The following is a 27,060-nucleotide window of genomic DNA, read 5'->3' on the forward strand; positions in this document are numbered from 1 at the left end:
CAAGTCCACCATAAACCTTAGCCAGTTAGCTTTCGTTTTGTCATATACACTGCTCTTTATTGTTTTCTCATATCTGACCAGCGGGCGTATGCTCTGAGGCCTGCCGATATAATCGGAGCAGATCCATCAAAAACCTTAACCAAATAATCGTAATTTTATCATCAATACAACATTAAACATCCGATACATACATAATTTGCACCATGCACTTAATTGTTTCGAACGTATGCTTTGTGGCTTGCTAATATAATTGTATCCTGCCTATCAAAAATTCGGATCAATCAATCATTATTGCCATTGCATCATATTATATCTTCTGCATGCGAGAATATGTCATATTTATCATAAATTAGTCAGATCTTATGAAGTAAAGACAATACATATTTATGGTCAGAATAGGTGCCTAACACATTCCCTTTCTGTAAACGAATAATCTTAGTATTAAGGATCTTCAAATTCTCATCAATCAGTGATAGAAGAGAGTCAATCTCCCATCCCTGCAGAAAATCTGCCTTCCAACATCCACGGCTTGAAAAGTCTACTCATATCGTAGGCAACGTTCATGCATATAAAATATACAGTTTAAAAAATTATGGATTTTAGGGCGCCTCCCCTCATGTAATAGAGACATTCACTACAGGTACATGTTTTGCCCATATGAAGAGTGGACCCCTTAATATTTGTACAGAGAACATGCACTGTGAGAACCGTCCATTGAAAACATCCATGATCTCATGGTGCTCAGGCTTGCATATGTGCAATGCTTGTTATTGGTGTGCTTCAAGACGTAAGCAATCAATACACTTGTGTGCAGGATGTGAGCCATTCATGAGGTGGGGCCCACAAATATTCATAGCCCGTAATCATGCTGGTAAGCAAACTACCAGCAATCTATATTCAACCGGACGTATGGCCCACCTAAAGAGTGGGATAGCTTGACTTTGGTAGGGCATGTGGGTACCACTTGATGAATGGCATACTTGCTGGAGCATTTCGATTTTAGGACAGGCCATGAACATGCTTCCTCACACATGCCCTGAATCTGGAACGTTCATTAAGACCCACATCATTACTGGACCACCCTAAATTTGGGCTGGGCAATGTTCATGATGGGCTCCACCAGATGAGTAGCCCATATCTTTCACACGTGTCTCAGTGGCATGTGTGCAACGAATCTACACCCATTTGCTTGTAACCTTCGAACGTATAGTAGTACGGATGAAGCTTAGGGAGGTGAACGTGATTGTTTTTGAATTAGGGAGATCTTTAATTTTTTTTAGAACAAGCTCTCGTAGTTTCAAGGTTTATGGAAAACACAAAATCCGATGTGAAAGGGTTCCTGCGCAAGGATGCTGAGTGGGGCCCACATAGATGTTTGTGAGAAATCCCCCGTCCATCCGTTTTTTGAGATCATTTTAGGACGTGCAACCAAAAACACGATATATCCAACACTCAAGTGGGCCACGCAAGAGGAAATAGTGGGAATTCATCAAGAACCGTTGAAGCATTCCTATGGGCATAAAAGTTTTGTATCTTTCTGGCTTTTTCACTTCATACCATTGGGAATGACCTTATAAACGGTTTGGATAGCATATAAACATCAAGGTGGAGCCCAGGAAGGTTTCAACGGTGGGAATTTCTTTCCCCAAATTTTCCTCTTGTGTGACCTACTTTAGTTTTTTATCCAGCTAATTTTTGGTGGAACATCCTAAAATGAGCTTGCAAAACAGATGGACGGAATAGATTTCTCACATACATTCAAGTGGGTCCCACCCAGAATCCTTGCGCAGGAACTTCCTGCGGAAGGCTTTCACAGGAATTCCCTGTCCGCGTGAAAGCCAAGCGACAGCGAGTGACTCTCTCTCTCTCTGCACTGAGGTCTGAGGGCGAGATATCCCTTTCTCCCTCCACCTTTCTCTGCATATCTCAGCCGTTCGCTGCTCGCCTTCAGATTCAGATCTTCGTCAGTTTCTATCTCCTTCTCTCCTCTTGAAACTTACCCTTCAATGCTTGCAACCGTCATTGAAATCAGTTAAAGCCGATGCCGTAATCAGAGAGATCGCATCGTCAGATCGTGATTTCTAGGGTTTTTTTTTTTTTCTCTCGAATTGGGAAATCCGATCTCCAAATCTCCATCCTGTTCTGGATCTCTATCATTTTCTTTCCGATCGATCGAACTCGATCCGTTTCCTGTTCCCACGGATTTCTGCTTTCCTGTATACAATTCTCTGCTGGAATGGAGGAATTCGGTTTTCTAAGCTAGACGCCAGTGAGAGAATCATGAACTTGGGGACTCTTGTTCGAAAAATAAGATAAAAGAGGTAGAAATTCGGAGAATTGGGGAGTTTCCGGATCGGACCTTTACGGGAATTCGAGCATTTTGAGGATCTGGGTTAGTGGAAAGAGATTATAGAAAGTCATGTTCTATGGGGCGGTGGTATGGGATCCTTGGCTCATTGTCGGCCAGATTGTTTGCCTTCAATGTCTATACTATCTTACTCTCGGCGTGTTTTTGTCAATCCTTGTTGGGTTCCGCGTGTCTCGGATGAGCCTCATATATTTCTTCGATTACTCAACCCTCACTGCTTCTACCATCACCGGCTGGTGTGCCATTGCTTCATTTATTCTCAGCGCTCTTGCAGGGTAAGCACTTGCGTTCGAAATTATTTTTTTTTCTTTTAATTTCTATGGGCTTGAATTAATGGCGAATTATAAGATTTGCAACTCTAGACTTTCCACAGTATATGTGGTGCCATGCTTTGGTTGCATCCCACTGTGGGTGTAGCACATGCAGAAGATCTCCTTGATAGGAAAATCAAAACATTTCAATTTGTGGCATACAAACGGATGGTTGAGAAGAGAAATACAACAGCTGTCAGTATCCAAATGAAAAGAATCCAAGGATTGGTGGCTAGGATCTTCCAATGTAGGAGACTTTTGTGGCTTGATCCATTATGGTGGGAGGCAGCAGAACAATATTCTGCATTACCAAAGCATGGGTCCCACTCGTCAGAATTCAGAAAACCGGGCATATACTATATTTCTTTGTAGTTGATATGTTTTATTGGATCGAATTATACTCTTCTTGACTTCATTTTAGCATTGAATTCAACGGGAGTTACTTTTGTTTGTTATGAATGAGCTTTTTGGTCTGTCTCAGTTTCTTGTTGTTGGAAACCAAGTACGGAAATAGAACTGTTATATTAAACACATGCAATTATGCTTGAAAGAAAATTCCCTATTTCAAGAATTGATATCAATTAGTTCAGTTTCCCTAGTGTGAATTTCCCACCAAACTTATGATCACCTGACTCAAAAACAAAACACTCTGAACAACAAAAAATGGTTATACTTGTCAAGATTTCCAGGTAATGAACTGTAGAATAATTTCTTCATCAAAATTATAGCTGGTCCTAGATATTGTGCTTGACTTGGATCCAAACAATTTTTGGGAAAGCTCAAGGTTTGGTGGAAGGTCATACAACCTTTTGCTATCGTTGACATGCGTCAATAACAAATATATTAAAAGTGATGGAAATTCAAGAAAAAACACAAGCCTTTATTAAGCACATAATTATATTATATGTAATTTTTCTTTTATTTTTAGTATTGGATGTATTTGAGTTGCTTATATTGCACTATGCATAAACACATGAGTAACAGCCACCACTGTTGCCGTTATGATACGGGCCGTAACGACTGTTACGGTTTTTTTTTTTTTTTTGTAAGAAACCTGTGTTGGCCCCGTAACATGTCATTTTTTCCATAATGGCCGTTACGAACCCATAACGCATAACAGTTGCCACTGTAACCGTTACAGCACACCATACTATGGGGGTTTATTTGTTATACATATCATGCATAGCAATGTTGATGAGATGTCGTTAACAACATTGTGTATTGCTGTTGCATATGGTATGCCAGTTAACATTCCATGCTAAACATCTTCTTCATCTTCATCACCATAATGGCCTTGTCCCAGCTGTTTGGGTTTGCTATCGTTGACATTCTCATGCTTTGCCGATCTGTACATGCCAATCTATTCTCCTTTATCTGAGGCACAATCACTATGGACATGAAATGGGCTATAAATGGAAGATTCTCTGTTAGAACTTTCTTTGATCATACTAGTGTTTTAAGTAGTCGATATCAGCCAATATATCCCACGATATATCTTGTATCCCACCTATGCGATACGAAACACACAACTAGTGAAATTTATCCCATATGTTCGATCTGGTGAGCATTTTCAATTTTTGATCGTTTTTTTCTCTATAAATCATGTTAAATCAGTATCAAATTGTTATAAATCATGAAAAATCATGGAGTGGGAGCTTCAATTTCGAGATTTGGATGAGATGGGCTGAGTTGCAGAAAATTGAAAAAAAAAATCACAATTTCTCGCAAATCGGTAGCAATCTTTATATCCAATCATAAAATCAAACATTATTTAACCTGATCTAGTGATTCTTTTTGTGCTTTTGTATGTATTGCTTGTGTTTCCACACGTCTTCTTACATTTATAAATTATACGAGTATACTTGCATCAATTCAGTTAGACAACACATACATTAGGACCACATACAAAGAAAACCTATTACGTGCACTTGTTTTTTGTAATGTTTTGATTTATTAGTGTATATCGATGTCTTTTTTAACAATCACTGAAGTTTCATTGAAAATTTTGACCTAATTCCCAATGTTTCCCCATGTTTCCAACAACAGCTATACATTACGCGATACAACTGATATATCCCATGTGATAACCATTACATATCTGTATCCCACAGGTGCAATACGTAACGTGATATTGATATTTCGAACACTTGATCATATAAGAAAAGTGGAGAGGGGGTGAGTGCTCCATTAGCTTGATTTTGGGAAGTCAAAGTGCCCCATAGATTGGTTGGCTTTTCTTGGCTTGTGAGATGGATAAGGTGCTGACTATTGACTATTTGCTAAATAGATAGAGAATCATTGTTAATGGATGCTTTGTATGTGTAAGAGACGAGGAATTGGTGGATCACTTATTTTATACATTGCTTTCTATTTGGAATGCTGTGTGGCAACGGCGTTTCCTCCAGTTCAGCATGGCATGCTCAATGCCGGTTTTGATATCCTCACTTTTGGAAGTTGGGAAAGGTGGTCCCATGGAGAAGTTATGGAACTTTTGATTCTTAGTGGTTCTAGGGTCCATTTGGAAGGAAAGAAACAATAGAACTTCTAAAAAATAATAATAAATTGCATTTAGTGTTGTCATATGCGATTACATAAGTGCTTATGCTATCGCATATGCCATTTTGGAGCATATACTGCATATACCATAGTAACATATGCAGTTTTATGACCATTGAGCACAAGGTGTTCCAAAACGGTAACGGTGGCCGTAACGGCCACTACCATTACCGTTATGATAGGGGCCATAACGGCCGTTATAGCCCCCGTATCAGCCGTTATAGCCGTTTTTTATTTTTTAAAAATGTTGTTACTAGACCATTACGGGACCGTTATGGTCCGTTTTTCTGTAATGGCCATTATGGCCGTTTCGACCTCGTAATGCGTAACGGTTATGACCGTTACCATTACGTAGCGGCCGTTACGTAACCGATTTTGAATACCTTGATTGAGCATTATCTCATGGCATATGTGATTATGTGATGAGCTTATGTGGTTATGCGATTGTGTACGTGATTATGCCATCACTTATGTGATTAAAAAATGTAAATTTTTTTAGGGGCTGTGTGACGGCATATGCTCACAACCTGCTTGGGTCACATATGATCGCTTATGCTATTTGACAACAACAATTGCATTCACTATCAAGGGTGATAGAAATGTTAGATGCTCTATCGATTAAGAAAAAAGAAGTTAGATGTTGTGTTTGCTTTTGGGCAGGTACTCCTAAGGAATTTAAGGGGTGTAGTTCTAGCAATATTTGGAGTATGTTGGACACTGCCCAACTGTAATATAGGAATGGGTATGTGCTTTGAACTTTGCCCATTGGATGCTCTTAATAAAACTAATTCACCCTTCAATGATTTTGGGAGGGGAGCCATTCAACTCCATGGTTACAGGACATGAATGTTGATTCTAGATGCAATTTTGTGGGGAATTTGGCTTGAGAGAAGCTCGTGGATTTTTTAAGATAAGTTAGAGACGACAGAGAACCTCAAAGCGGAAGATTCTCTTTATGGTTGCTACCTGGGCTTCTTGCTTTCCTGAATATAGAGGAATTTCTAACCATTCTATTTTGTGGGACGGGGGCCTTCTTATTGCATGAAATCTGTAATGACTCTTGTTTCCTGCTTGTTTGAGGGTCTGTTGTTGCTTTCTTTGAGGTGTGTTCCCTTCTATATCTATTTGTTTGTCCTTTGGGGAGAGATGATTCTCATAATCTCTTTTCACCCATTTTCCTTTTGCTTATCCTGGTTTTAAACAAATTTTTTGTTGCCATGCGGTAAAACACAGTAATAACAACTTGTTTAGGGGTTGGGTCCTGGGGCAATTTAATGTGGCATGGACCACGCCTAGAACCACCCAACAATTGTTCGAAATGTAGAGGATTCGACATTCCTGAAAGAACAATTTTTTTGGGAGTTGTGCTTTATGTCATTATCCTTTGTATGAACATAACAATCACAAATGCAATGTTTAATGGAATTTGTTTGCATGTCGCTGATGTTATCTTTAGGACCTGTTTGGGGAACCAGGAAAAGAAAATGTTGGAAAACTCACGGAAATGGAAATGTGTTTTATATGGAAAATTGTTTTTCTCTATTTGTTTTGTAATGAGTTTTTCCATGGAAATCTGTTTGTATTCTCGCCCGCCAAGAGCACACCTTTGATTTGGATCCTCTGTCATATGGAGCCCACCTTTGCTCACTATCCATACTAAAAAAATCACTTTGATCGGATGAGCCTCGCATAGGATCAATGTCTGGGAAAATGGATGGTCCATATTTATTACAATAGAGAATTTGGTCAGTGATTTGGATCGTCTATCACGTGGAGCTAGCTCTGGTTATAGATCCCCCCCAGCAAATCAGTTCAATTAAATTACACAGCTGAAAAGCTTATTACTAAGGTAAAACGCAGTGCACATGCACCATTGATCGCATGTACATCTTAAAAGTTACTCTGATAAGATGATGGTTAACTGTCTGATTGATGGGTAGGAAAATGGATGGTCCATATTTAGTACAATAGAAAATGTCTAATCAGTGATCTAGACCATCCATCATGTGGAACCCATCATTGATTGTCAATCCCTGCTAAAAAATCACTTACATCCAGTCAGTGGCTAGGATGAAGGGGTGATACTGATTATAATGGAAATAGTCCGGTCACTTATTTGGACTGTCCATGTTGTGGCCCCATCTTTGATTGCCAACATCTTTTTTGGAAAGGAATCTTTGATTGCCAACATCGAGATAAGATGATAGAGAAATAAAGAGATGCGAAAGGAGAGGTGGCTTACCTTTTTGAGTTTACCCTGTGATTTGGAGATCTAATTTCTAATGGTTTTGTCAAGGAGAACTTAGGGGGTTTCTATAGAAAACTGTAGTTTTCCACCATTTCTGGAAATATGTTTTCCACACTAGCAAGCAGTGGAAATGTAGTTCCTATGGAAAACTGTTTTCCACAAAACAGTTTCCTGCTTCCCAAACAGGCCCTTAGAGTTAAACATCTTGTTTGTTCTTTGTCAGAATCGATGGATTATGTTCTTCCTTCTGCAAGTGGCTTCGTCCACCTCAATCCTCATTTGATTGGCTTTCTTATGTATTAGCCTCCTGTTTGTATTGAACTTCATGCCCCCCTTTCTTAATAATGATGATGATGATAATCAGTGTTCGAGTTGTCGGTATCGCTACAAGTTTCGCTGACTGGAGATAAAGAGATAATATCGTTATTGTCGATAATATCATCGATAACCGGAAATGTGAAGAAAAATGGCGAAACATGGGGAAAATGATGGAATTTCTCAGTGAAACTTCAGGGCATGCCTAAATACACATATTTGCATATTTAGGAATAAAAAAATTACAAAAAGAATGCATTAAATAATAAGTTTTCATTTAATGGGGCCCAAAAATCATGCTTTGTTGTAAGAAATCACTTCAATTGTAACCAAAATGAATTCATATAATACAAATGCAATTAACATATAATAATTAAGCCATGCAACAGTTAATGAACTAAAAAAGTACACCTTTCTGGAGACATGGAATCTATATAGTGGTATACTTGGTGATGGATGGCTTGGATATGACACTTGTTCGACATACTGACGCATCCGTCCAATTTTTCGGATCATTTTATGGAATAAGCCTAAAAAATAGGTAGATCCAAATCTCAAGTGGACCACATCACAGGAAACAGTGTTGATTGAATGCCCACCATTAAAAAATTCTTAAGGGCCACAAGTTTTGCATCAAATTGGTCTGTATGACCTAATCAACAGGTTGGATGTCAAATAAACATTACAATGAACCTTGGGAGGTTTTTAATGGTGGGCATTCAATCGCTACTATTTCCTGTGGTGTGGTCCACCCGAGATTTATATATGCTTGATGTTTTGGATCAAGATCTAAAATGATCTGAAAAAATGGATGGACAGCGTAGATCAAATAAATACATCACGATTAGGCCCATATAGCACCAACCACTAGCCATCTGGCTAACGTCACTAGCCAAATCATGTCCTGGCGTAAGGACTTTGTTTACCCACTGTGACGCATCTGCTTTATCATGTTGCCAATAACGAGGAGGCTATTGGACAGTGTTCCATGGGCCCACCGTGATATATGCCAGAAATCCACCCCATTCATCCATTTCAGCATATCATTTTAGTACATGGTCCCAAAAATGAGGTAGATCCAAATTTCAAGTGGACCACACCAAAGGAAACAGTAGCGATTGAATCCCACCATTAAAAACTTTTAAGGTGTCACAAAAAGTTTTCGATCAAGCTGATAATTGTGTTTTCGATTCTAATGAAGCATATCCAATGATCAAATGGACCACCTGAGAGGTTGGATGGCAAAAAAAACATTACAATGGCCTTAGGAAGTTTATAACGGTGAGTATTTAATCACCACTGCTTCCTTTGGTGTGGTTCACCTGAGATGCGAATTTACCATATTTTTGGGCTCATGCCCTAAAATTATCTGGCAAAATATATGGATGGTATTGATAAAATATATCAAATCATAATGGACCCCATAGAGACCCGAGCCACCAACCCTGGAGACCTAAACGAGTTGGACGTGGGAAGTCGACCGCGCACTGTGTAAATTATTACCTTGAGTGGACCAAGTCAACTCTGTGGGCCCACTGTGATTTATATACTTTATCCACTCCGTCCATCCATTTTACCATATAATTATAGCTCTTGATTCCAAAGATGAAGCATATCCAATGATCAAGTGGACCACACTGCAGTGAATAGTGTGAATTGAACGTCTATCGTTGAAAATTTCATAGGGCCATAGAAGTTTTGGATCCGTGTAATTTTTGTTTTTTTCCTTCATCCATGACTATGTGATCTTATGGACAACTTGGATGACAAATAAACATCACTATGGCCCTAGGAGGTTTTCAACGATAGGAATCATTGTCTTCACTGCTTTCTGTGGTGTGGTCCACCCAAGCTTTGGATCTATCTCATTTTTTGGCTCATGACCTAAAATAATCTCTCCAAATGGATGGACCGTGTGGATATAACACATACATCATGGTGGGGTCCACGGAACTTGGTGACATCCATGCCACGTCGCCACCGAGGTCGCACGCTCCACACGTAACATCTAATCCGTGGACGCGGATTTCCTGCGAAAGCCGAAGTTCCTGCATTGGAAACTTGGGTGGGGCCCAACGTGATGTTTTTGAGAAATCCACACCGTAAATCTGTTTTCTTAGCCCATTTTAGGACTTGAGACCAAAAGTGAGAAGGATCCAAGACTCGAGTGGGCCGCACTAGAGGAAAAGGTGGGTAGGAAAATTCCTATCGTTGAAAACTCTCTGGGGTAGAAAGTGATGTTTACATGTCATCCATACCGTTAATAATGTCATTCCTACTGGGATGAACTGAAAACACAAATATTAGCCTGATTCAAAACTTCTGTGGCCCCATGAATATTTCAACTGTGTACGTTCAATAATCACATTTTAGGCCCACTTGAGTATTAAATATGGCTCATTTTTGGCCCCTTGTTGTAAAAATATCTTAGAACACGGATGGACGGAGTGGATTTCTCACAAACATCACGGTGGGTCCCACTTAGGTTTCCAGCGCAGGAAGTTCCTGCGAAAAGCTTTCGCAGTAAATCCGCGTCCTCCCTGTAAAAGGGTTTCAAAACCCTAAACTCCCAAAAAACACGCCCGTAGAAGAGGTTCTTTCAAGGGAACCCTAAAATCCCGAAAATTTCAAAAAATTCCTAAGATTTCGCTTGTTCTTCGTCGGAATCATCATTTGATAGGGCCGTGATCAACGATCCGATTCTATAGGTACACTTCCAAAAGTTTATTTTTCTCCTTTTTTCCGATTTTTTTTTCTTTTTTCGTACTTACATAGCCCCCGATATTATCGTCCCTTTTATTGTCGAAAAGGAGTTGTTGGCACTTGACATGGCCGTGATTTCTAGTCGACAACTGTATTTTACATGAAAAATCGATAAAATTGCCGAATATTCGCTGATATTAGGAAGAGACGAAAAAAGTAAGTTTCGGTGTTGCAACTCCGGCGATACCGATAATATCGGCGATATTATCGAATTTTCGCCGATAATATGAACACTGATGATAATTGAATAAAATTAAATAAAACTAGTTTGTTAATAAAAGAAGGTTTCTTAGTGACAGTTTTATGACTAACTGCTCGTGTTACATCAGCCTTATTCATTTATTTGGACTTGGACCATCTTGGGCATTGTGTTTCGGCAGAGTTCCCAATTTCATACTAAACATTTTGTAAAACATAGATGAATTAGACATATTCAATAGATGATGTTTCATATTCATAGATTGAGTGCTCTCGCACGTGTTTGCTTTATGGGACCATTTTTTCAATGTATTTTGAGAGGCAATTTTTTTTTTTTTTTTCAAGTTGTACCCTTTTGATTCAATGTGAATAAAAATCATTTTGATACCATCCATTTCTACCCAGTGTTCGAAATATCAGCATCGCGTTACGTATCACATCCTTGGAATACAGATACACATCGGTTATCGCACAGGATATATCGTTTGTATTGGGTAATTTATCGCACTTTCTGAGAAACATAGGGAAACATTAAGAAAATGGTTGAATTTTTCAATGAAACTTCAAGGATTGTTAAAAAAGACATCAATACACTTTTAAATCATAAAATCTCAAAAAAGAAGTACACATAATAGATTTCCTTTGCATAAGATCCTTAGATATGCGTTGTCCGACTGAACTAATACAACTATATTCAAATTGAATGCATAACATTTAGAGTGTATGTGATGATCATTTCATCAAACATTCATGAATACTTTGAAATTAGTCTCAATTGACAGCTGGTTGAAGGGAAATTTTGAAGAAAAAAACTTTTTATTAATTTTTAATTAAAAATAATTTTTATTTTTTGAAAATTGACAAGGACTTGACAAATCAGTAGATCGGCCCTCATACATGCTTGATTTCATGTTTAGAGTGCCTCATTACAAGCAGTTTGGAAGAAATTGGAAAATTTTCGAATTTTTCCCAATTTTCACCAAATCAGACCACGTATACTCAGGTTTCGAAATTAGAATGTATGTGACAATCATCTCATCAAATACTCCTAAATACTCCAAAATTAGTCTTCATTGATAGTTGCTTGAAGGAAAATTTCGAACAAAAACATGGAGAACATGAAGAACCAATGGATATCCAAATCAAAGCTCCAACTCTACGAGTATTCATGCAAAACATGAAAAATCAATGGATTTATAACCAATGGAGAACATGAAGAACCAATGGATATCCAATGGATTCTATAGGTACACTTCCAAAAGTTTATTTTTCTCCTTTTTTCCGATTTTTTTTTCTTTTTTTGTACTTACATAGCCCCCGATATTATCGTCCCTTTTATTGTCGAAAAGGAGTTGTTGGCACTTGACATGGCCGTGATTTCTAGTCGACAACTGTATTTTACATGAAAAATCGATAAAATTGCCGAATATTCGCTGATATTAGGAAGAGACGAAAAAAGTAAGTTTCGGTGTTGCAACTCCGGCGATACCGATAATATCGGCGATATTATCGAATTTTCGCCGATAATATGAACACTGATGATAATTGAATAAAATTAAATAAAACTAGTTTGTTAATAAAAGAAGGTTTCTTAGTGACAGTTTTATGACTAACTGCTCGTGTTACATCAGCCTTATTCATTTATTTGGACTTGGACCATCTTGGGCATTGTGTTTCGGCAGAGTTCCCAATTTCATACTAAACATTTTGTAAAACATAGATGAATTAGACATATTCAATAGATGATGTTTCATATTCATAGATTGAGTGCTCTCGCACGTGTTTGCTTTATGGGACCATTTTTTCAATGTATTTTGAGAGGCAAATTTTTTTTTTTTTTTCAAGTTGTACCCTTTTGATTCAATGTGAATAAAAATCATTTTGATACCATCCATTTCTACCCAGTGTTCGAAATATCAGCATCGCGTTACGTATCACATCCTTGGAATACAGATACACATCGGTTATCGCACAGGATATATCGTTTGTATTGGGTAATTTATCGCACTTTCTGAGAAACATAGGGAAACATTGAGAAAATGGTTGAATTTTTCAATGAAACTTCAAGGATTGTTAAAAAAGACATCAATACACTTTTAAATCATAAAATCTCAAAAAAGAAGTACACATAATAGATTTCCTTTGCATAAGATCCTTAGATATGCGTTGTCCGACTGAACTAATACAACTATATTCAAATTGAATGCATAACATTTAGAGTGTATGTGATGATCATTTCATCAAACATTCATGAATACTTTGAAATTAGTCTCAATTGACAGCTGGTTGAAGGGAAATTTTGAAGAAAAAAACTTTTTATTAATTTTTAATTAAAAATAATTTTTATTTTTTGAAAATTGACAAGGACTTGACAAATCAGTAGATCGGCCCTCATACATGCTTGATTTCATGTTTAGAGTGCCTCATTACAAGCAGTTTGGAAGAAATTGGAAAATTTTCGAATTTTTCCCAATTTTCACCAAATCAGACCACGTATACTCAGGTTTCGAAATTAGAATGTATGTGACAATCATCTCATCAAATACTCCTAAATACTCCAAAATTAGTCTTCATTGATAGTTGCTTGAAGGAAAATTTCGAACAAAAACATGGAGAACATGAAGAACCAATGGATATCCAAATCAAAGCTCCAACTCTACGAGTATTCATGCAAAACATGAAAAATCAATGGATTTATAACCATTTGACATTGATTTAACAAAATTTTAAAAAAACCAAAAGAAGGATCGGAAATTCAAAATGCTCACCGGCTCGAATATGTGGGATATATCGGCACTACCTGTACGTTTCGTATCGCACAGGTGGGATACAAGATATATCGTGGGATATATCGGCCAATATTGTCGATATTTAAAACATTGTTTCTACCATCGTTATTCTTCTTTTGTGCTTTTGCGTACTATGATTGTGCTATGTGGCTGCATCTTAGGTGGAAAACCACAAGGGGTGGTGCAAGTGGTAACGGACACGTAAAAAAGACATGTATTCTGTCTTGACAAATGAAGGGAGAAGTAGAAAGCTCTTCCCATAAATGGGTCATAAGGGTGATAACTCATTCCGTTTATACTAGAATCACATGATTTTATGCTCATATAAAAGTTAACTCAAGATGCTTTTTGGCAATGTTCGAAATATCAGTATCGCACATGAGGGATACATATACATATCGGTTATCGCACGGGATATATCTTTTGTATTGCGTAATTTATCACACTTTTTGGGAAACATGGGGAAACATTGAGAAAATAATTGAATTTTTCAATGAAACTTCAAGGATTATTAAAAAATACCTTAATACATACTTTTAAATCATAAAATCTCAAAAAATAAATACACATAATAGGTTTCCTTTGTATAGGGTCCTAAGCTATGTGCTGTCTAACTGAACTAATCCAAGAGGCATGGGACACCTATCTCACTATAGGCATGGGACACCTATGCTCTAAAATAATACAGAAAAATAGATAAATGACATGGATGTAACACATACATTATGGTGGGGCCCACAGAGTACTATCTAGTAGCCACCCGTCAACTCGGCATGGGCAACATCAATAAGCAATCCGCTTACGTGCTAATTCACCTCAACAACTATGTGGGTGGGACTTGACTGTGGGACCCACCATGATGTATGTGTTTATCCAAACCATCCATCAATTTGGAAAGATCATTCTAGGGCATGAACCAAAGAATTATGATGATCCAAAGCTCAAGTAGACCCCACCACAGAAAACAGTGGGATTTTTGACCCCCATTGTTGAAACCTTCATAGGGCCTACCATGATGTTTATTTGAGATCCAACCAGCTCATAAGGTCACACAGACCTGGATGAAGGGAAAACAAATATCAGCTTGATTGAAAACTTTTTTGGCCCCTAAGAATTTTTCAACGATGGACTTTTAATTCACACTGTTTCATGTGGTGTGGTTCACTAGATCTTTATATATGTTTTTTTTTAAAATTTAGATCAAGCCATAAAATTATCTGATAAAATAGATGAATGGTTTGGATGTAAGACATATACATTACAGAGGGGGCCCACAGTTAGGGATCCATCGAATGGATCCACGAAACCGCGCTCGGAGTTGGGTACTCCCCAATCTGCGCTACACATGTAACTAGCAATGTGGGTGGTACCCTGACTGTGGGCCCCACCATGATTTATTTGTTGTATCCACACCGTCCATCCATTTGGAGAGATTATTTTAGGGCATAAACCAAATAATGAGGCTGATCCAAAGCTTAAGTGGACCCTGCTACAGAAAACAGTGGGGAAAGTGACGTCCACCATTGAAATTTGACAACTTACTGTGGGACCCACCGTAATGTTTATTTGAGATCCAACGTGTTCATAAGTTCATGGAGATATGGACTAAGGGAAAACACAAATATCAGAGTGAAAAAATAACTTTTGTGGCCCTCAGGAAGTTTTTAATGATAGGTGTTCAATTCCCACTGTTTTCTATGATGGGTCCATTTAAGTTTTGGATATTCATAGTTCTTTGTCCCGTGACTTAAATTGATCTCTCGAAACAAATGGACGGAATGGATATGAAATATACACATCAAGGTAGGCCCCACCGTAAGGGCTGCATCATCTTTAAGTGTAATCGGAGTTGCACCTAATTTAAGAGAACTCGAATCAAAAGACCGAACCTCTTCTTCTCCGTGAAAGGAGCAGCCTGCGACCTTTGCGATTTGGAATCCATTCAAAATCCCCAAAAAATCTCTCTCCTTTCTTTATTTCTTTCTATTTCAAAATCTGTACCCAAATCCCAAAAAGCTCGACGAAAATGTAGTTTCTTTCAAAGCTATTCTCTTCGGAAGAAAAAAAAAAGGGGGTTTTAGACTTATCCGGTGTTGTCGGCCCACCAAATCCAGTTGAAGGCCACCCCTTCAAGCAGATTTGAGGTAAGAAATATTTTTTCCTTTTTTTAATTTTTTTTTTTTTTTTTTTTTTATAACAAGAAGATATTGATGAATATCGATGCTATCGTGTATACAATCAAGGGAAAAATCACGATATATGCCGATATATAATCAATATCGGCAATATCGCACGATATTTTAGGATATTTGTGCGATATATCGCACGATACATAGGATTCCGGGGGCTTTTTCTATTTATGAGAGACTTCTTAAGGGTTTCGTATCGATGGCCATCGATAATGATAATATCGGCCGATAGTATCGATATTACGAACACTGCTTTCTGGTAGGATCAATGTCATATCATTCGGACATCATTTGGTAAGGTGGTCCAGAAAATGAGTTACGAAAATATTAAAGGGAAACTTGTTTAACAAGGCATGACTTACTCTAGCAACTAAATAATAAACTCTGCTAACTGATTGACCACTCATGTAATGCCCACAGATTGATCAAGCGGTTATCAAGGCCTGCAAAACTGTCCGGATAACTCTTGGGCCAGATCTCCGATAAGAAGGATGGTGGGGCTCACTCCTAGGTGGCATCAAATAAATGTGCAACTTAGACAATTGAATTTTGAGATAGCTACCACTAGATGATTAGTAAAACTGTTGTATGACCCCCTTCGGACATCCCTAAAAAATTAAAAAAGAAAAGAAAAGAAAATGAACGAAGAAAAGAAAGACGGAAAAATCACTACGGAAGGAAAAAAGGTATATGCAAGGCATGAGCAATATTTTTAACACTACTCTAATCATGCTTGGAATCATACGAAGTCATAACACTAAAGATGCATATAAGCATAACTCATACGAAGTCATAACACTTTATATCTGATACGTGGGCCATAGGCTCACATGATATTAAATTAATTTCTTGTGGGGGAGGGCCCACCACAGTAGCTTGCTACTGGGGTCCTTGAGCATTGCCCTTGCATTGCACTAATGCCTGTGACCCTTCAACCATCTGTCAATTGATACTAATTTTGAAGTATTTATGAGTGTTTGATGAAATGATCATCACATACACTCTAAATGTTATGCATTCAATTTGAATATAGTTGCATTAGTTCTGTTAGACAATGCATAGCTTCTCTTTTGAGATGTTATGATTTAGAAGTGTGTATTAAGGTCTTTGTTTAACAATCCCTTAAGTTTCATTTTAAAATTCAACAATTTCCCCAATGTTTCCCAAAAAGTGTGATAAATTACTCGATACAAACGATATATCCTGTGCGATAACTGATATGTATCTGTATCCCAAGGATGTGATATGTAACGCGATACCAATATTTCGAACACTGGGTGTGGGAATGCGAGTCTGAAGTGTTATTTGTACTAGGAGCAACGCTTGGTTGGAAGGATTGTGCAACTAAGACTTGTTGATTTGGAAACAGAAAAATCTATATTCAAACGGCAAAATTGGATAAAGAAATTATGATTAGAGTAACTTTCCTCAAGTTCCAAGTTAAATGTTTCTATAAGATTTCGGATAATTGTTAACACTTCCCATCTGCCTTATGACAGTTGTAAACACCTACCTCTGGTTTGGATTATTTCAAGTACCTCTGTCCTATTAGAGATGTTATAGGGATCACTACCAAATGAGAAAAATACCCTCATATGAGGAGGTTGTTTTGCCTGTGTGGGGGCACACTGTTACGTATAAATGGCATCCAACTCATCCACAGGGTCCTTGCACCATAAATCTAGGACACCTAAATATCGGGCTAATTCAATCATCAGGTTTGCCACACCATAGAAACAATGGAGAACCACCCAAAATCCTCCAAATTCATGTGGTGGGCCACCTGATGGTTGGATCAAGTCTGAATTTTGGCATATCCCATTTTCATGGAGTGACTGTGCTGAATGGGTTGGACGACATATGCAATAGGCATGCGTGTCTAAAACTAGTTGTGACGTTGCATATAAGATAGGGTTAAAGCAGTCAATTTTTCAGAGATAACAGTGTTAATGGACAATGTGAGGGAATCTGCAACAAATCTGTAAAGAGGGGAGGAGTTTACAACTGTCCCATAAGATATTTTTCTTCGTGTCTCCTTGTAATCAAGTATTGCATGTTTTGGCACCTAAGATGTGCAAGCTTTCTGCTGGATGGCAATATCTAACAAGATTTTGGCTGGCCACCATCTTCATCTTTTTAAAAATCCATTATGTAATCTGAGGCCTATATGTTGCTTGTCAGAGGAATCCATGAACCATTTGTTTATCTTTTGTCATTTTCAGAGCACATTTGGGAGTTTGTTTTGTCTCATTTTGAGGTAAGTTGGTTTTCCGATTCTGATTGAGGAGTTTCTTAGGTGCTGGAAGTTTTATCCATTTTCAGATGGAGTCAGGGCTGTCTTTTTTAAGCCAGGGACTGGGGGTTTCAAATAGTGTTTATATATATATATATATAGGAATCAAAGGTCAGTCATTGGCTAATTGCTTTGTCTCTTATTGATTAGTGTTTTTGCAGTGGACTTGATTGTAAGAATTATGTTGACAAGGGCAAGGGTAGAGGTGAGTTAGGTTAGATGGAGACAACTACTCGGTGCCTTAAGTTAAATTCTGGCGGTAGTTCTATGTGCAACTTGAGCACAATGTGTTTTGGATCATATTGGCAGATGTTCATCCTCTTCTTGAGGGTGAATGATTCTTCTCATTCTCTTTCTGATCCCTGTAGGTGGTGGTTGGTTCAGTGATCCCCAATTACTAGGACAAGGCTATGATGATGCTGTTGGTGTTGGGTTATTCATTACTCTTTTGATGAAAAGGGATGATTCTTTCCTTGTTATTGAGTGGACTCTCATGGAAGTAATTCATGATTTAACAGAGGGCATAAAGGTTGACTTTTTCTGTCTAACCAGGCAGTGAATGAAATCGTAGATACTCTCACTAAAGACGCCTTACAGATAACTCTTTTCCTTCATTGGGGGACTTGCTTCCTGTTCTAGAAGTTCAGAATTTTTTTTTTCCTTGACAATATGTCGTTGTCAATTTTCAAAAGGATTGTTGATTTGAACCAGATCCGTGGTCTAATGATCGATCTAATGGGATCAACAGTTAGATTACATTGTGGGGGCTGAGAGGATCTATGGATGGTCATTATGTTTCTAGAATTTATTTTAGTTAGTTATGAGGGTTTGATTAAGTATTTAATAATTTTTCCTTTTTTGTATTTTCGTTACTTTTTTGGTGGGCCACTTTTGGGGTACCAAGTGATGTCCGAATGATGTGAAATTGGTCTCGTTTGATAGCCCATTGAGTTAACTTTCAAATGAGCCTAAAATTATGCAATTCCAACTCCATTTGAGTGAGTTATGGCTCATTTATGCAAAGGCGCATATGGTAGTTACGAGATTCAGTGGCATTTTGGTTTCTTTTATTAGGATTTCTCTACTTGGTTTAAGTCTATATGGAGGTGTAATGCGTTATTATGATCATTTGAATAAAACTTCTTTGGTTTGTTGTTTTCTTTATTTGGTAAAAGATTTAGAGAGGGGGTTCTTCGAGGTCTCTAGCATTTAGCTATAAGATTGTTGAGTTCTTTCTCACAATCTCTTTCTAATTTTCTTTGATCTATTTACATCCCCTGTTGGGGTTTGCATTAACAATTGCTTGTTTCACATTCTAACTAAATTTAACTTTATGGGAAAAGTCATTTGGAACTAAGATTCTATGTTTGGTGTTTTATATGATGTCTTCCTAACAGCTGCGTTTCAAATCCCATCAGTCATACTTCATCATGGTTAACTTATTTCAGTTTTTGATCAAGCAAATTCATATCCATGTGCTAGTGTCATCCCCTACATCCTGCATTTACTTGTGGAGTAGATCTATACTTGAGACATCCATGGCACTGATGTTCTGTATAGTTGTAACTTTATAATCTCCTTTTTTTTTTTGAAAGATGATAATTTCATTGAAAGGCCAAGGCCAAAAAATACAAAAGAATAAGCAAAAACAGAAGACAACAACACTGCTACCAACCCAATGGGAGTTCGAACAAACTATCCAATCCCGACACCCATTCTATTACAAATGATTTAGCCTTCCTAAAAACATTTATTGCTTTTCCCTTCTTTTTCTTAAAACGTCAACCATTCCTTTCAAGCCAAATCGCCCATAACCCTGCTAAGACACTCAACCTCCATATCCTCTTCTTTGACCTCCCAATTCCCCCACCATGCCAAGCAAGAAGAAAATTATCTATTGAACCCGGGAGTACCCAAAGCACCCCAAATAGTTGGAAGAAGAGATCCCACAATTCCTCAGCGAAAGGGCAATGGAGGAACAAATGGTTCACTGATTCTGCATTCTGATAGCAAAGGAAGCATACGTTAGGAAGAATCATATTCTCTTACAAAGATTATCAATAGTTAACACCCTGTTCCTCCCCACTAGCCACCCAAAAGCCGCAAGCTTCGACGAAACTCCATAATGCCGTACATGAGACATCGGAGAAATCTCAACGCTATCCCCCTCCTCAGTTAGGACCCGGTACAAAGATTTGGCTGAAAATTTTCCGGATTTATCTTTTAATCATCTTTATGAATCTGAACAAGAATCAGTCAGAACAACCTTTTCCAGCACTAGAAGAAGCCCTGCAAATTCTTGAAACTCTTCTTCATCGAGGTTCCTCCTACACGGTGGAGCCCAAACTACATCATCACCCCTCGAGAAAAACAACTACTAACCTTCAGATTTCTTTCGATGCTAACCCCGCTAATCTTCAGGCTTTTCCTTTTTCTTTCCCTTTTGGTTTCCTTTTTTTATATCTTTCTCCTATTAATGAAATCGTTATCTTTCAAAAAAAAAAAAAAAAAACCCACTAATCTTGGAAAACTAGGAAGGTAAGCAGGATAGAATAGACAGTTTCTTAAATTAATAGGCTTGTGACATGGATTTGAATATATATATATATATATATATATATATATATATATATATAAATCCTTATCGGCATGGTACGATATATGATACATGTTTGTACTGGCCTATCCTAAAAAAAAAAAAATTGTATCAGTGGCCTGTACCAGCACCGATACGGCATACCGTATCAGTCGACCAATATGGGCATCAAAACATAAACGACTGCCATTTTCCACTTTTCCCCTTTTTTTGCTTATCCTTTCGAATTTCTTTAGCTTAGGGATTGTTCTATGCCCACTTCTAACCAAATCTATTACTGTTTTGAAGATTAAAACAAGATTTTTGCACTCCAATTGAAGGATTGAACACCAGTTGCCCGATTTGGGGAAATTTTAAAAAAAAAATGGTAAAAAACCTTCTTCTTCTTCTTCTTGCTTGATGTAGGTAAATCTATGTTTTCTAGCATAGATCTACCATTACTGCTGGATTTTTATTTAGTTGTGTTTTCGGGCCATTTTTTGTCCTTTTAAAGCCTTTTTTAAATCAAAATTTCTTTGCTGGAATGATAGATTTATGTTGTTTAAACATATATCTAAGTTCTTTGAACATATATTTACATTTTCTATGCTATGGTTTTATTTTAAACGTATTTTCGCCCATTTTTTGGCTAGAAATTTATATCAGATTGGGAAATATGTGTTTGCTATTATGATTTGAATCCTTTAATAGTTCAATAGTTGATAGATTATTGTGTTAATAATATATCAATATCAGTTTATGACATAGATCAACAATTTATACCCAAAAGACTCAACATCACAGCTTACAGTAGGTCATCCCAACATACTTCAGTCTCACCAAAGAATGGTCTGATACACCATCTGATACATGTTCAACACGCGCGCGCGCACACACACACAAAAGATAGATTCTTGAGTATTTCATTTTTCTATATTTTTTTGGCTCAAAAAAATCTGCCCAATATGATTATGGGGTTGATACCGATACGCGACGATGTGTTGTATCGGTTTTTTTTCCAGGCTGATATGCCCGCCGATATTGATATTCCGAGCGATGGCTTGTGATCCTCTTACTGCACTTTTTTCATAATCTGAGGAAGGTGGTTTGGACATCAGATTTTGCAACATATTTATTTCATATATGTGTGAATGCAATGGCTTCCTGATGAAATCCTTTTCCTTGCCAGAGTTTCTTTATGTTGATTGCATTACCTCCATTTTATATTTTATTGCTACTGTACTTGAATCTTGACACCATTTGATTGGCATAATTGGGTGCAAGATCATGATATTAACAGTGAACTAAATTCTTTTATAGGCATCTGATGATGAGAAAGTATTGGGTGCCGAGGCTCAGAAATGTACAGTTCTCTGAAGTACAATTATGTCCATGTTGAGCCCGTGGTTTGGTGATCCAGGCTGTTAATCTTGTGGGCCACACCATGTGTGGGGAATGTTGCAAAAGTTTCCCTGATTGGAAGAACCAAACAGTCATCTCCTATCAATGGCGGTGCTTGCTAAATCAGTGTTCTTAATCACGAAACCATGGGCCCAACATCAATAAAATCATGCACCAACTAACTATGTGTTTCTGAAACTCAGCACCCCATCTTTCCCCTTTGCTGACATTGAGTGCATACTGAAAATACCATGTCTGCACTTATGGAACCAGCAGGCATACTGATAGCTTCGAAACATACATTTCAAGTTCACTATTTCTAAACAGAAGTTGCCTCCATAACATGCTGTTTCCTATCATACCGTGGCCATTGTTAATCATTAACAAGACACTTGAGCATAGAAACTTGATAAATAATTCATTTCGAGTGCTGTAAGGCATTCATCCAACATTCAATTTTCTCACTGAGGGCCTGTTTGTTAATGCTGAATTTTTGCACTTAACGCGGAATTGGGAAAATGTTCCGTGTTTAGTGGTGTTTGTTAATGCATTGTTAACACAGAAGAAGGAAAGCGCTAAGTGGTTTTTCACTGAAGTCTTTCCGTTATAGGAGTTTGGCTTAATGGTGAACATGGAATGCGCTCTGTGAATTTTTCATTAAACAAAAATTTTTGCTTCCAAAATTACCCCTTTTCAAGTTACTATGGCAATTTTTTTCTTTTAAATTGTTTGCACAATACAAAATCAACTTTTAACCTGTGAAACTTCTTTATGCCCCACCATGGTTTATGTGTTTGATCCACACAGTCCATCAACTTTTTCAGATCATTCTAGAGCATGAGCCCAAAAAATGAAGTACATGTAAAACTCAAGTGGACCACACCATCAAAAATTATCACTGGTTTCAACGATGGGTGTCATTATCATTGCAGCTTCCTTTGGTGTGGTCCACTAGGTTGTGGACCTACGTAAATTTTAAGATAAACAATTTAAATGATCTGAGAAAAGTAATGAACGGCGCGGATAACACATTTACATCACGGTGGGCCCCAGAGAGCCCTGCCCGGACGGCTTACCGTCCGGGCGGGGGTAGGACGCAATCCGCGTCCAGCTATATAGTTGGTGCAGATACGTGTGGAAACGGATTGGCTACTCCCCCTGCCACCATTCCCGTGGCTGGTGGTTGGTGCTCTGTGGGCCCCACCATGATGTATGTGTTTCATCTATTCCGTTCATCCATTTTTAAAGATCAATTTAGGGCTTTATTCCAAAAATGAGAGGGATATAAATCTTAGGTGGACCACACCACATGAAAACAATAGTGATTGGATATCCACCATTAAAGTCCTCCTGTGGCCCACTGTACTGTTTATTTGACATCCAATATGTTGATTAGGTCATACAGGCTCAGATGAATGGTAAAAAACAAAAATCAGCTTGATCCAAAACTTTTATGGCCCCCAAAATGTTTTTAATGGTTGACATTCATTCAACACTATTTTCCTGTAATGTGGTCCGCTTGAGATTGAGATATACCTCATTTTTGGTCTCATACCATAAAATGATCTAGAAGCATAGATGGACGAAATGGATGAAACACATACATCATGGTGGGGCCCACATACACCGACCACCAGCCAAGTAGCCAATCTGTTTCTGCAGATGCGGATTGGATATTGAGAGGTTGAGTAGTGAGACTCACTACTGAAGTGACGTCACCAAGTTATGTGGGCCCCATCATGATGTATGTTTTGTATCCATGCTGTCCATCCATTTGGAAGTATAATTTTAGGTAAAGATCCAAGGAATGAGTCAAATCCAAAGCTCCAATGGACCTCACCACAGAAAACAGTGGGGAGAGTGATGCTCACCATTAAAAACTTAAATAGGCCACAAAAGTTTTTGATCAAGCTGATATTTGTTTTTTCCCTTCTTTCATGTCTGTGTTAACTTGTGAACAGGTTGGATTTCAAATAAAAATCACGGTAAGCATTAGTAAGGTCTCAACAATAGGCATCAATCGCCCCACTGTTTATTGTGGTGGGGTCAACTACATATTTGGATCTGCCTTATTCTTTAACTCATGCCCTAAAATTAAATCTCCATCTAAATCTCCAAATAGATGGACGGTGTAGAAAAAGCACATACATCATAGTGGGGCCCACATACATCACAGTGGGCCCACAGAACTTGGTGACGTCACTTCAGTAGCGAATTTCGCTATTCAACCTATCAGTAGCTAATCCGCGTCCAAGTAGAATGCGGATTGGTTGGTGTACCTCACACCAGCTATATAGTTGTTGTATTGACGTCAACAAGTTGTGGGTCTCATCATGAGGTATGTGTTATATCCAAACCGTCCATCCATTTGGCGAGCTCATATTAAGGCTTGAGACGAAAAATAAGACATTGAATTATCAAGTGGACCACACTGCAAAAAGCAGCGGGGAATTGAACATCTACCATTGAAACCCTTTTTGGGGTCACATACACTAAGATGGGCCTTATTTGAAGGTTTTGTTGCTACTGGTGCAAAGTACTACACGACTCATAGTGACAATCTTCCCGCTAAGAGGAATTGAGGGCCTTATGAATAATGATATTTTAGTTTTCTATTAAGTATTTTAGTTTATTTGAATTAAATATAATGATTTTATTTTCATTTAATAAAAAATAATTTCTTTATAATGTAAAACATTTCCAAACTGGAGAAAAGGGATAAATGTGTCAAATTAACATATTTCAGACATTAAAGATGTTTGTTAACAAACAGGTTCTTTTAAATTCAGTACTTAATTTTCAGACTTCAGCCATAATTATCAAACAAGTTTTTTGACTTCAGATTTCAGATTCAGGCTTCAGATTTCAGATTCGGTCTTTAGATTTCAGATTTAACAAACGGGGTCTAAGTCTATTGCTATAAATTCTAGAATCACTGATCCCGGTAGTAGGTTGGCAAATAAGTGGACGTGCACTAATATGATTTTGTTGCTTGAGCAGGGCTAGCTATATGCTTCATTTGGTTGAGAGGGCTAAGAAGTGCTTAGATTTTTCGGCCACCCTCTACATAATCCATCTTTTTATATGCATCATATATGGAGGCTGGCCATCCTCTATCACATGGTGGATTGTAAATGGTACAGGTCTTGCAGTGATGGCTTTGCTTGGTGAATGGTTGTGTATAAGACGTGAATTGCGAGATATTCCTACGCCACGATTTCGTTCAAGTAAGCACAATTTCCCCCTTTTCCATTGATTGTTTATATTAAAATCCTTCTTTGAATATTTTGAAAGAAAAAACTGATTGATGTCTTTTTTTCAAACATGGGATTTTCCAATATAAACCCCTATCTTTTGTTCCAATTCCACCAAAACCCCTCCCTTATTGGTATTTCCAAAAAGACTCCTATCTTCTCAAGATATTGTAAAAAACACCCTCATTTTGACTTTTGACTAACGGAGAAGTAACAAAATGACCTTTGGAAATTACTGTTTTTCCGTCACGGAAATGATCGTTTGGCACTGTTTCCTGTTGTGTGGTCCACTCCAATCTTGGATCTGCCTCATTTTTGGGTTCATATCTTAACATGAGCTGTAAAAGATGGTGGACGGAGTGGATTTCACACAGACAAAGTGGTGGGTCCATGGAGCTTTTATTTTATGCCCACCATTGAAACCATTTTTGAACCCTTAAGTTTTGGATCAGGCTGATCTTTGTATTTTCCTTTCATCCTAGTGGGGGTAGCCTTATGAATAGGGGCGTCAATGGGCCAGGCTCAGGCCGGCCAAAATGGGAATTTTGAATAGGCCCGGCCCGACTGCCCAGCCTGAAACAGTTCAAAATCTGGGCCGAGACCAACCCCAAGCCTGGCCTGTTGACAGCCCTACTTATGAATGGGTTGGATTGCATATAAACTTAATGGTGGCCCTAGAAATGATAGGTAAATAACTATGGGCGTTTCAGTCATACACAAAATACAGTGTATGTTGTTCATATGGAAGGCTGTGACGGTAGGGGCTTTTTGACATAACGGTCTAAAAGATGGGGGTTTATTTGGGGAAACCAATAAGGGAGGGTTTTTTGTGGAATTGGACTAAAAGACAGGTTTATATGGAAAAATCTGTTCAAACGTTGCTGCACCGCTTATAAGCACCTTTCATAATCATATACAAGAACATGAGTTAAAACAGAAGGATTCATTTTCTCCTTGAAAACGTAATGTTAGACATAATGGCCACTGACCAAGTGAGAGTTCCTTGGATATCAGTACCTTGTGCCATGAACACATAACGAGCTATAAGATAGGCTTGTGGTTACTGTTATCATGAGCTTTTGGCATGCCTACATGTTGAGGACTTCGAAGCATTTAGCTGTGAAAATATCTGATCTTTTATGAACATTCATAAAACAGACATCAGAGATTTACTGATTCAACCAGTCTCTCAGGTGTGATTTCTCTAAAATCAAGTGGTGTTTTTGAACTTGCACATTAGTTCTACTGGTTATCCTCGTAAATATCTCACAGAGTTATCCTTATTGCTTTCAAGATGTTAAATATTGGATTGCTTTGTCAGTCATTTCTAGAATTTCTTCACTTTTACAAACCCGACGAAATTGATTTCAGTATCTTCCATGCAGGTGTTTGACCAGAGAAACTTGATTGTTTTTGTCATTGCTGACCTTCGCTTCTCCTTGGGGTCATGAGATAGCCCAAGTCAATCTGCTGATTATAATGGTCATTACTAAAGCTTTAATCAGATCTGATTCCATTGCCATTGTCTGTGGAAAACTATGACAGTTGTGGAGTCTAGATGATCAAGAGCAGGACCCGTCTCAAAGGGGTGTTTGATTTATGGTTGCAGAGGGGAATCATCGCACGTGTAACATGGTATTCTAGCTTTCCTGAGGTTTTTTGTTCTTGTTTTAGAAGGCTTAAAAGGCTGGTTGTAGCTTCCAATTCCACAGATTCAATCACAACCAATATTTATATAAGATTTGGCTGTTTCTATTCATGTCCATTTATATGATAAACTTGCGAAAGGCTTTTATTTTT

At 37.9% G+C, this 27,060-nt stretch overlaps 1 protein-coding gene across 1 annotated transcript; it reads left to right on the forward strand.

Annotated features, from left to right (window-relative positions):
* The first annotated feature begins 1,835 nt into the window (after window positions 1-1,835).
* Window positions 1,836-27,060, forward strand: LOC131254669 (uncharacterized). The gene is made up of 3 exons (XM_058255391.1): window positions 1,836-2,643; window positions 25,007-25,233; window positions 26,646-27,060. The coding sequence occupies exons 1-3, from the start codon at window positions 2,420-2,422 to the stop codon at window positions 26,651-26,653; spliced, it is 459 nt and encodes a 152-aa protein (XP_058111374.1). The 5' UTR covers window positions 1,836-2,419; the 3' UTR covers window positions 26,654-27,060.

Source organism: Magnolia sinica, chromosome 1 (genome assembly GCF_029962835.1).
Source record: "Magnolia sinica isolate HGM2019 chromosome 1, MsV1, whole genome shotgun sequence".
NCBI classification, from domain to species: domain Eukaryota; kingdom Viridiplantae; phylum Streptophyta; class Magnoliopsida; order Magnoliales; family Magnoliaceae; genus Magnolia; species Magnolia sinica.

What these genes read in the sequence shown, in the direction of transcription:
- LOC131254669 (XM_058255391.1), top strand. Translation starts at nt 2,420, where the DNA reads ATGTTCTATGGGGCGGTGGTATGGGATCCTTGGCTCATTGTCGGCCAG. An exon ending in ATTCTCAGCGCTCTTGCAGG is followed by an intron (nt 2,644 to 25,006) that starts GTAAGCACTTGC and finishes TTGCTTGAGCAG; the next exon opens with GGCTAGCTATATGCTTCATT.